Source organism: Cheilinus undulatus, linkage group 6, assembly GCF_018320785.1.
Source record: "Cheilinus undulatus linkage group 6, ASM1832078v1, whole genome shotgun sequence".
Taxonomy (NCBI): domain Eukaryota; kingdom Metazoa; phylum Chordata; class Actinopteri; order Labriformes; family Labridae; genus Cheilinus; species Cheilinus undulatus.
In genome coordinates this window covers 18,215,554-18,228,042 of record NC_054870.1, presented here as the reverse complement: position 1 = coordinate 18,228,042, position 12,489 = coordinate 18,215,554, and the positions used below count along the sequence as shown (strand labels likewise).

At 39.9% G+C, this 12,489-nt stretch overlaps 1 protein-coding gene across 4 annotated transcripts in view; it reads left to right on the top strand.

Annotated features, from left to right (window-relative positions):
- The window catches only part of LOC121511422 (reticulon-4-like), a 47,918-nt gene that overhangs the window by 11,423 nt on the left and 24,006 nt on the right, over positions 1–12,489 (top strand). The window contains exons 2-3 of one of the 4 annotated variants that reach the window (XM_041790097.1): positions 2,170–2,223; positions 6,130–7,986. The exons of 1 other annotated variant lie outside the window; for it this stretch is intronic. In XM_041790097.1, the coding sequence (XP_041646031.1) occupies positions 2,170–2,223; positions 6,130–7,986 (1,911 nt within the window). The remainder of the gene's footprint in view (positions 1–2,169; positions 2,224–6,129; positions 7,987–12,489) is intronic. 2 more of the 4 variants (XM_041790098.1, XM_041790101.1) reach the window with 2 other exon arrangements.

Genomic DNA, 12,489 nt, shown 5'->3' with positions numbered 1-12,489 from the left:
TGATATCGTAGTTTTTTTTTCCTTGTTAATGAGCTACTGGGCTATTTAAAGATTGATGTTGGATTTGACTCCAAGTGAGATGGTTAGACTTGTCGGCCCACTATGGGCTGTTTTGAAAACTCAAGATGATAATCTGCAAAAATATGTTACCAACAACTCTGTTGCAGTTTAAGCGTTACCAAACATTTTCTTAAGTTTTGTTGAATTTTCTTTTATTCATTCAACTTTACCCTCTAGTGTACCAACAATGTGGACTACTTAGAGTTTTTAGTGTTCTTCCACATACTTTCTCTAGTTAGTAAAATAAAATTTAGGTAATTTGATTAAAGAGCTAGATATAACCTGTTTTGGCATGCTGAGCTTAATTTAATTCAGCTTAATGTGCCTTTTATAACTCATCTGCTCTTTGGTTGAACTGATACAAGAAGTCATAGTGAACTTCCCTTTTCTCTCTTCAGAAGCTTCACTCTTTGAGGTCACACAGATGTGTCAAAATGTTTTACAGCAGTTAGTTGCATAACTACTTTAGAAGTGTTTGTTGTGCATCAGTTTGACCTTATTTTGATCATATTTTATAGATCCCAGCTCTTCTGTTGTTCATTTCTGTCTGATCTAAGGATTACAAAGCACTAAGCATAATCACTTCTCTTTCATCCAAGATGAATTCTTTCTGTCGCTCTGTCTCTTCACAACATCTGCCTCTTTGTTTGCTTCAGGGTTCTTTATCTTTGGCCATAGCTGACTGTCATTTTTGTATTGTCTTGCTATGACACTGATGTTCAGCCCGTTCTGTTGCCCCCTGACATTGAGCCTTCAACAAATGCTCACATACCAGAGAGACTGTGGAGTTAGCTATGTAAACAGGCATAAACTCCACCTTACAGTCTGCCAGGCGATAGATAGAAAACTGATGTCTGATACTGAGCCTCTGTGCTACATGCCAAGCAAGTGCATTCTGCAGAACAGTTTTGCTAAATGGGTTAAGAATACCCTGCAGACACCCATGTGCTCCCCTTTGGTTCTCCTTTACTATACTAATGTAACACAGAAGCTGTAATTAAGACGCTTGAGAAATCTGACATGTTCAGTTATTTGGGACATTAGAATCAATGTTACATTCCCTGTAAAGTGATATAAATAATCAATATTTTAGGTTTGTTGTATGACAGGCTATTATGAACCACCAGGCCAAATTACTCATGAGAAATAGCTTTAAGTTTATAAAATTGAACTTTAAAATCATGAAAAAGGAAGCAGTATTTGCTCTGGGATGGTGTGGGCGTGTCAGTTAAATGATTTGTAGCCACACCCTCTCACAAGAAATATGATCCTTTAAATTAAAAAAATGCTACAACCTGAATGGAGGACTCATCTGACAGACTTGGCAGTAATAGACTGTCAGTCACTGGATACTCTTCTTAACTTGAGCATTGCAACACCAGCAGACATTAAACTATTTCTGCTTGTAGAGCAATAGTCACCACCCAATTCTTTTAATCATCCAAGACTAAAGACGAGTGAAAAAATGGATTAAACACACCTCAGCACGTAAGATGTTTGTTCCTGCTGAATCTGGTTCTAGTAAAAAATAGATGAGTACTCCAGCAATTAGCCTGCCCCCTGACCTTATGGTGAACTCTGATCAGAGCTAGAGCAGAGAGACGGATGTTTGGGATTAATTTTGATGTTTTCTGGTACAAATCTCTTCATTATGATACTTTTAACGACCCATAGTCCACCACGGCTATAGGATTTGGATATTTTACCTTTCAATGAACAAAAACATCATTTTCTTCTGTGGCAGCTAAAACAATACCTTTCAGTGGGACACGGGCCTTTAGTTCACCACATAAGCAAGAAAGTACTTGCAGAAAAAAGCTGTTGCCATTTCTGCTGCTTACTGGCTTTTTAGTCCAACCATGACTTGATAAAATCAATAATTAATGGTCATAGTCTTTAAGATTTCTTTTTTTTTTTTTTTTTTACCTGAAAAGGTATTCCTATCCCTTTGTCAGACCTTCTACTATTACTTACTATTATTCTGATTCATGGTTTGGGCATCTGAAACTTTGTTTGAGGTGGTTTCTCTCACTCCCCTTGGTCTTTCTCTTCTTGGCTTCCTGACTGACTGAATCTTCTTTCTGCTGCTTTCTCTCGTTTCTTCCACAGATGTACCTTCTCCTTCTAAAGCTCAACCACATCCTCTGATGCAATTCCCTACAGGCAAGTTCTCTTTGCTCGCTGTTTTTCCCTCTTCTCATCATTACTCTACTTTCAACACTTTAAAACTCACTCCCCCATTTGTCATAAAAGTGGCAAATTAACCCTTTGCATGTAACTAGTTACAGATTTTGTGTTTGCCTGCAGCATTTGCACAGATGCTTGTATCTTTCAAAATTTAAATTTGATGTTTGTGACTGCTTTAGTTAGACATGCATTGTGACTCAAATGTAGTTGTAGTGAATAGTGATATTAACTGACACAAGTAGTTGTAGAGGAATAATGATTCTCCTCAGTGACTTTCATGTCTGACACATTAAAAAGTTATGAGTTACTGTTTATCTTGAAAAATATGTATTTTGAGAAGAATCATTATCTACTGTCTATTAACAGTGTAAAATACTTTGGGCATGGTATGTTGGCACCAGACCTGGGGCAAAAAAACGTTTCTACCACCATGCATCAAACCACAGTGGTACAGTGTGAACCAGACAAATGCTGCCAAATCTTGACTCTGGAAGGTGACCTGCTCTGTTTGAGTCCAAAAACATGGCTAAAGGGGTCATCAGTAAAAACTATTGGAGGTCCCGTTTGACAAAATTTCCTTCAGTGAAGGTCTGGAATATAAATGTAGCAAACTTTGAATGTATTTCACTGTAGTTCATTAAAAACATTGAAAATGACAATATTTAATGAACTGAAGGTAACAGTAACATTTTAATAATCTAGCAAGACTGATAACAAATCAAACTAAGTTATTTTGTTGCAATTTAAAAAAGCTTTGTATGCCATTTAAATACAAAATTGTCTACTTACAGACAGCTCTTGAAAAGTACCTATAGTTCACATAAAAAGACTTAATTTAGAACAAAATTAGATAAAAAGTGAAGTGTTTTTCCCCCTCTCTTGTTTTCTAGATATTAATTTTCAATTCTAAATATGCTTTTCTTTGTCTCTCCCTCCTAGTCATCCTTTTATAAGTTTAAATCTGAGCTGAGGTCTGGCCTTTTTCAGACGATCCTGGAGTTATAAAGGGATTTATAAACCAGCCTAAAGCTCAAACGACTTTGAGGGCGAATTGGGGGTTAAAAAATAATCGTGTCATCAGTCTTGTCTGGTTATGGTCGTTTATTTTCCACGTCCTCAGATTAGATGTCAGTGTTGTTCAAATATATGTACTATGACCCATAGTAATGTTTTACATTACCAACCACATTTATTGACCTTGAGTATATAAAAGTATACCAGGCATATTGGCCTGTGGTAAGAATGTACATGTAACTTGATTTAAAGTCTCTTTTTTTGGTTATCGTTTCTCACTTAAAAGTTTAGCTTCTCTACTCTTCCCCTACTCACTTCCTCCGCCTTGTTTCTGAAACTCTGCAGCTGCAGGCTGCTCAAACACCTGCCGTCAGATGAAGCATCTGATTGGCCAAATAGTGACACGCTGGGCTACCGCTGAGACCAAAGAAGCTGTGCAGGTCAAGATGTATCAACGTAAATGTAAAAAACACAGCACAGGTTGAGAGCAGAGTGATCATCAGAATAATATAATAGGAAAGAAAGGAATGGATTGGATGACACTTAGGTCCAGATTCAGACCGTGGTCTGTGAACTTATGACCTCGGCTTTAAGGTCTTACTTTTTAGGTTTGGCCATCACATTTTTGTCAGAAATTTGATTTCTAAGAAATAAAATGGAGCTATATTCAGTGTTCATGGTAGACTAATCCACTTGAATTCCAGCTATATAGAACAGCTACCTGACTCTTGGATAATTCTGTATGATTTAATACACAAGAAACTAACCCAAATGTGTTTTTTTTTTACCATCAGATTATGAAATATTCAAACCTATGTCTACTGAGTCATAGACTAAGTACACAGATATGTATGATTGCATTTTTGTCTGTCAAAAGTCAGAAGAAGTTTTCTGTTGTTGCACACAAATTGAGGTGTTTAGGAATGGTTTTTAGATGTCAGAAGTGTCCTAGCAGACACAACAGCATAATTAGATGTTACCCTAGATTTTGGTGTTTTACTTGATTCTTTTGGTAATTTTAGAACAACTTCTGACATCACAGATCCACTGCATAAATCCAATTATCCTGATAAGGTGTATTTCGTACGAAGGACAGGAAAACCCAGGGAGATTAGCTGCTTGCTGCACGCATCACAGGTAGAGTGCAGCTGCTCACGCTACCTGTAATGTATAGGGAGTAGCTGCAAGCACACACATGTTCAGTGAGCACGTGCTGAAGCAGTTGCACGCAGCAAAAAAGAAGAAAAAGGTTTGTGTGGACATAAAGAGGGGAGTGCCCATGTGTACAGAGTATTAAACAGTATAGCCTATTACTGTTGGCCCTAATCTATCAAACTTGTGTGCAAACAGTGCAGATTTAGGTTCAGAAATCATCTTATGACAAGGTTCACATGTAATTCATAAAACAAGCATATCTGGCCTACAACCACGTACAACTGGTTAGTCATTGACAAATATGGCAGCTGAAAGCGATCATCTGAATATCATGTCCTTATAAATTCATTGTTCAGCCAGCCTCTCTCTGAGTTTACTACATGGAGGTTAGTCATACAGCAAAGAAACCTGCCCTCTGTATTATGGTGTTGATTTCTAGGTAAGAGAATTAATGAAAAATAAATTATTTGTTGTTTTGCAGCCTGAAAAGTGACAAACTCGTGTTTGAATATTTACTTGATACATCGAAAAAGATGCTGTAACTGCAAAATCTAAAGCACTTGATTTATTATTTTCATATTCATTTGACCTTTCGAAGACCCCTGCCATCCGGAATAAAATGTTTGACTTGGGGTGATTACTTATAACAGCTTTGTCTTGTTTTTTTTAAGTTGCTCTTTGCTCTGAGATTAAGTGAACCAAAACCATGCCAGCTGAATACCTCTAAAAATTATTGCAGAGCCTGAACCATCTTGCTTAAAGATAAAAATAAACAAACAAAAAAACCCAGTCTTTTTCAATATTAAAAAAACACTCAATAGAATTAAAAAAAATCTTAAAATAAATGTCTTGGTTGAACCTTTGACAGAGCAAGAAGATAAAGGAGATTATGATATCAATAAGCCAAAATCTGGGATATTCTTTATTGGCTAAATACACTCTGAATTAATTTAAGATTTGGGTGAATCAAGTGATAAAGCCTCCAATGGTTTAGAACTGAGCACTACTTCTGCCCTGCATTGTTCAGTACAGTTCTGAAGAACGTGCATATGTCTTCAAAACTAGTTGGCAGTGCAGTGATTAACTACTGCATTTAAATCTTGAGCAGCATTTGTCTGGTCTTCATCTCAAGAGGCAACTGTCTGCAGACCTCTATGGTGGGGTGTCTTGGGCTCATCTGTTGCAGATCTCTACAAGGGGGCAACCTCGTTCGTGGTGCAGGAAGTGACGTACCGACCCTTGTTGAATTTTTCCTTAGTTTTTGGTGTTCTATGTTTTTTAATCTTATCCCCCTCACCCTGACCTTTAGGGTTCTGGTGCCTTCGTTAGTTTGTGGTGTGTTAAATTTAAATGTATCCCCAGTATTTTCCAAATTTATCAGTATTTTTAAAATTTTTATTCATAAAATTGTGCTGTTGTGAAAAATAGCCACTTACCATACCAGAATATATGTAATTCATCATTACGTCATTCTGGTTCCAAATTGGGTAATGCACACCACTTCCTGCCCTGCTGACGAGGTCGCCCAATTGTAGAGGTCTGCAGCTCAACACCCCACCATGGAGGTCTGAAGCCAGATCCTCTTCATCTCTGAACCTTTCTCATCATGTTTTTTTGGTAGTGGTCCCCCCAGGTGTGGTGGGCACTATAAGGAATGGAGTATGTCTTTGATATGTGCTGTATTGCATTCTCCCCCCTCCCTCTCTACTCAAGCACTTGGGCAGAAGGGTGATTCCCCTGCTCCCATCTCTCCTATCTCCCCTCTTCACTCCCCCGACTCTTTGGAGGAGCTTTCTTTGACCGAGAGTCCCAACCAGCCCCCTACTTCAGGATACGCTGCACCCTTGGGCTCCTTCTCCACTGAACCCCCCACTACTCATTCCAAGGACATGCCTTGGGTGGGTGAAGAGGGTGACACTGGAACGGGTCGCAGTAAGAATAAGGAAGACCTTCTAGATCCGTTAGCTGGTCCTTACCTGAGTTTAGGGAAAGACCCAGGTCCTCATAATCCATGTGAAGACAGTGGAGTTTCTTTTTCACCCGAGGAGAGGCTGATTAGCTCAGACAGGTCGTCCACAGGCCCCTCCCCAGTGAACCCCCAGATGAAGGTCCCTGAGTCTCACATTGCCTCCTCTAACCCAACAGAGCACTGGGATTCACCATTCCTAGCATCTCAAGACAACTCCAAGGTCTCCATGGATACCTTTTCCAAGGACACAGCTCCCATTGGTTCTTCGAGGTATGAGTCAGACCTGCTCGGCAACCAGTCTGATGAAGACGATGACCTGATGTATGAGGTCAAGAAGAATAATAACCCATTTGAGGGATTTTCCCCACTGGCAGACAGTGGATATTCCCATTTTGGAGACTCCAAATCTGACAGCAGAGCCTCAAAAATGTCAGAGAGTCCCACTCCGGATCTGGTCCAGTATGGCCAGACTGAATCACAGGATGCTCCACCTTCTTTCTTAGACGAGGGGAAATCATTTGAAACTGGAAAGATGGCTGCTGACTCTCTGATGCAGTCAGTGAACCAGTTCTCATCTGGTCTTAAAGATGATGATGAAGAGGAAGAAGAGGATTCTGCTCTACCACCTTCACTTCCAGACATCCTGAAGTCTTCCCCACTCAACCCTGACAAAATCGACTCTGGTTCCTCAGAAGGAAGTCCAGAGGAGCAGAGCCCCATCCTTGAGCGGAGGATGATGGAATCCCCAAACCCTCCAATCAACCTATCAGCCAACAACCCATTTGCCTTTGATGCTAAAGTGTCCCTGCTTAAGGAGATGACTGAGGAGATGGAAGTAAGAGCAGCTGACAAAGCAAAAGTTGAAGATGACAAAAGCTTTGGTGCATTTGATCTTGTCAAAGAGGCAGAGGAGACCACCCCAACCAAGGTCAAAGAAGAGGTACCTGTCAAGATTGAGCAGAAAGATTGGTTCTCAAGCCACGATTCTCCTAAAATGAAGGAAAAGTTTGAGCCACTTGACTTCCAGAGCAAAAAGACCACTGCTGAGGACTCTGATTCAGAGTCCCCGACAGCAGACTCCCTGTCTCCTGTCCTGGAAGCCATGGCCAAGAACCCTGCCAGCTTCCAGGTGGAAACACAGAAGAAGGACGTGACAATGGAAGAGCCAGAGGTGGCTGAGGAGGTCTCTGAGCATGAAGTCTCCTCGGAGGAGTTTGAGTTCATTGAGCGACCACCAAGGGGGGTCATTGATGAGTTTCTCGAGGCTTTGGATACTTCAAAGTTTGCATCCTCCAAACCCTCAGAAATCCCAATGGATGATGATGACCTAAGCTTTGGGCAGAAGAATGTGGCTCCAGTTTCTGCTTCAAAGGCAGCCCCAAAGGTTGAGGAGGAGTCTCAGAGTCAGAGCTCTTACCGCCTCCTCACCCAGGCCTCCCCTCAGAAGAGCAAGGCCGAGCTGGAGAAACTAGACATCCAGCAGCCTCCACCTCAAGTCCCCCTCATCCACTCCCCTGTGCACAAACCAGAAGAGGGAGCTGCTAAGAAGACCACAGAGGGTGGAAAACTGTTAAAGATGCCAAACCTGAGCGTAAGAGCAGGTAAAATAAACCATTTCTGGCATGGGAACTACCACCCCTTCCACATCCTCCTCAGTTTCACTGGCTTCCATGTTCATCGACATAATATTCATCTTCACTCTTTTGTTTTCCTCAGTTACCTTCTCCCAATCAACCAACCAACGAGCTGCCATTTTTTTTTACTTTAGACCTCATTACCTTCTCTTTAGTGTCATTTTTCCTTTCTTGCATTTTTTGCGTTTTCTTCGAAAATTAACTCCTGCATTTTGTACATTTTTGTTTAACTGTCTTGTAATTGTGTGGTTGTTTTCCATCGCCGTTCACCTTCTTACTTTTTGCTGCATTTTGTGTTCTCATTAGATTAATATCACCTCCCTTTACCTAATCTTTTTATTTTCATATATTTAAGATGAGGTAAGTGAGGTAAGTGATGTGGTAAATGTGATATGTTGCTGAAAACACAGACCTTCGTTTTTTAAATCAACTAAAACAAAATTCTGAGACTTTACATGTTGATGGCAGAAATTATGAATCATGGGACACAGACAGAGAGGCCCCAGTTAACCGCCTATTAAACACCTGTATGGGCATTTTTTCTGCTGTGGAGTTGGATTCCCTTTCCATCTGGTTTCAACTTCTCCCTGCTCTGGAAATAACTCAGGATGCCAATCTGAAACCCTACACACCCTCATAGACCCCAACACCCACCCACAACCAGCCATACACAGAACAAATAGCCACACCCTGTAACTGACTGAATAACTGCCATTCTGATTTATTACACAGTTTTTAATCTCTCCCACACCCTGCCATACATGTTACATCACATTCAATGTGCCAGAAGCTAATTGCTGAATATCACTTTTATTATAACTTGTTTGGCGAATCTACTCAGCTGTTATTACTTAGTGGGTTGTGAACTTTCTATTCTGCAACCGCTTTAAATATTCAACCAGGCAAATAGTTAGGCCAACATTTTTTAATGAAATGGGTGAGTTTCTGTTCATTTGAACTTGAATCCCAGGAAGAACACAGGTAGTGCCATTAATAGTTTAAGATATGTTTTTGGGGCATGATCGGAAACAGGGATGAGAGCGGATATGGGACATGTCAGAAAGGAGCCACATGCTGGACTTGAACTCAAGCTGCATACATAATGCATACCTTAACCACTAGGCCATCTGCGTCCCAGGTAGTGCCATAAATGACCTAAATGTGAAATTGCATGGTATGGTAGATATAAACAACAGAGAAAGCACTCTTGGTGCTGTTGATGAACCAGGACATTCTGTCTAAGAGAGTAATTAAGAAATTATTCTCACAAAAATGCAAAACATATTGAAAAATGAGAAATTTGAAATGATCACAAATGATATGTTATTGCAGTTGTTTAATCAACTCTTAGCTAACTATAATAACATAATAAATGTGCTCATTCCAGCTTTCAAAGAGTGAAAATTTGCTGCTCTTTCTGATATCACTGAACATTGGATAGCATTCCAACTGTTGCTTGAACAAATCGAGACATTTGCGTACTTAGGAATGGGCTGTGAAGCTTGAAATTTCCTGTTATTTTTATCTATTCATGAAATGTTTGGCAGATGCAACTCCTAGCAGGGCTGTAGTGCACCAGTAGTGCTTTGGCCTATCTATACTACCATCTTTTCATTTGATATCCACATCTCGTTGACATTTTTATTCAAAAACAGAGGTGTGTGATGTGTTATATCCATAGAGGCTGTTTTTGAGATACATACAGATTCCTCCTTCAGGGCTTTTAGAAGGCGATGAATCGCCCCCGAGGCACCACCATCTCTCTGAGGACAACACTGCTTACTTTTCATTCTAATGGATGACTCAGTTTTATTCAAACTGATATTGATCTGCTAATACACGCACACACACAGTCATCTCTATGCCTCCCCAAACACACATAGATGCTCAGTGGTATAAACAGTGCTGCAGAGACTCGGAGCAGACGGCTACTGTGTAACTGGAGCAGTAGGACTGTGCTCTTTGGGAGCAGCTGCTGACGCCTTTACTGTATGTGTTTGTTGGAGGGATCTCCTGTTAATTAAGCCCCCTTCCTCCCCCTTCTCCTCCTCCTCCTCCTTTTCCTCCTCCTCCCTGCATTGCGACACTGGCAGGCCCACAAAGGGTCTTCCGACCCAGAAACCACTCAGCAAATGTTCTGCGTTACACAACTTGAGATTGAGAGCTGAGCCCTGACCATAAATCTTTCACTGATGGTTTCATCTTGATGATATTAACTGAAGTATTACTATGTCTTATTCACTGATTGTCAAAATAGATGCAATGATTGATCAATTTGTTCAACTAATTGGCAGTGAAAGGGGTTGCATCTATGTGAAAGCTGATTATGCAGATATGTAAATAATATGTAAGCCTGACGTAGTGGATTTTAAAGCTACAATGAAAATACAATTTTTCTATGTTAATTCTGTTCTAATTTAATCATGTAAAAGTAGTTGTTACCCTGAAATTAAACCTGATATAAATCAGGTTTCTACTGTATGCAGGCCTATTAGAGTCAACCCCCTTTGTAAGTACAACTTCCTGGGTTGTTGAAACAAGCTTGGGGTTTTATCTTACAATCTTTAACATCCAATTTTGGTCTCTTGCTTTAAGAAATAAACCACTCCAGAAGGATTATGTGAATTAAGTGTTTGCTTTGATTATACTCAAATAATTTAGGCCTAAGTATTTTTCCACAATAATGGGTAACTTTGAAATATCAATTTTCAGATCTGAACAGTGATTCAGGTATGTTTCATTATCCTCTCAGTGGATTACATCAGCAAGAAAGCATGACAAAGCAGATCCACTCATGTGAAGGTGAAGGTTCACTTTGTGCAGCTCAAACTTTGACCTTCTGCTTGTGCAACGTCTGTGTCATCACTGAAATCACAGTCAGGAACAGAAGTATGGTGAGAGAGACATGAAGTCATCACTGGAAGCAAATGCCTCATTATACCAAAATGAAGTCACTGAACCACACGCTTTAGCAGGGCTTTGTTTCCAGTCAAGGGCTAGATTTGTGCAAGAAAAGTCTGAATTTGGCGATGAGAGAGAGAGAGGATCAGCCGTCTTGTCTGTAAGATGAGACTGGTGCCCTCTAGTGGAAAAAGTCTGTGATTACCACTGAGATGTTGAGGTCTACCCCCTTTTACTGATCAGCTAAACCTATCCCACTGGGATTATGTGTCTGTAAAAATGTCAAGGCTTTAGATAATTCCTTTTAAATTAAAATGGATATCTTGGTCATGACTTACAGTCAAGATGAGCTTTTCTGTTCACCTTGTCAAGCAGGTACCATGTTAATGCCAGGAAGTATTGGCAGAAGCTGGAACTTTGCTTATTTTGGCGGCAACCCAGACATTGTGTTCTGTTCTTGGTCCGCTCCGTTGGCAGCAGTGAAGGTAAATAAGGTTTGAGTCACTTCAGTGCACTGTAATATTTTAAGAGTAACAAGGTTTACTGCAGTATTAGTATTGAAACAGATATTTTAGATAACCTAGTCCAGGGCTATGCAGTTAGTTTGGAATGAGGGCCAGTTCCTGAAAAAGGATCCCAAATGAAGGGCCAGAGAGATATCACTTTACATACGCATAATAATCATTTAAAAAGGCATTTTTGGGGATTTCTCTTCCTCAGCTGACGTTAAAATGCTTTTATACTCTCTGTGTCTTTAAATGGATTTTTAAAATTTTTTGTCTAAAATCCGTGGCTCTCCTTGTGATGCTGATTTAGCTGTCTTTTGTTCGGTAGAAGCCTGAAAATGGTGCATTATCTTTGCTCATCATGAGGTTGCCCCAAAGTCTGCAAACCCCAGAGCCAAGTGAAAAAGTGGCATTAATTGTAAATACTTCTCTTCTCATTGGCTGTTGAACTGTATGCTTTCTGCAGCAACTTTTTTCTAAGAAGAAAGTTACATTTTGCCTTGTTCAAAGTGGAGAGCAGCACGCTAGGCAGTAATGAAAGTAACTGTGTAAATAGGAATAATTTGCAACACAGTGAGATGGGACGGTGAATTGGGAAATTAATGCGACAGTCACACAAATATAATAACATGTTACTATATGAAGCACATTATTTAGACACTAATAAAGTCTCACGATAAGAAACTAGAGATGTTTTTATGAAGATTTGCTCGTGCTCTCGTAAACTTTTTGTTTGGACTGTGTGGATGAAACAAGACCTTAAACCACAGCTTTTGGAGAGAAGTTAGAAGCACTAGTTAGAAGCACTCTGACATTTTGTTGAAACCCCTATCTATAATACTTTAAACGGAATAGAAATTTAGTGAGATATTTGATGCCACCTTTTGGCTCTGAGTAATGAGTGCAATGCAGTCAAAAGATATTCCTTAAGTTTATCAGTCAGCATGTAAAATCCTTTGGAAGTAAGTCTGTTTCTGTTGCATTCCTATCATGCCTGTGCTTTTTATAACCTTCTTTGATCAATACCAGCCTGAGAGAGATCTGTAGCTTCTGTATTTACTGT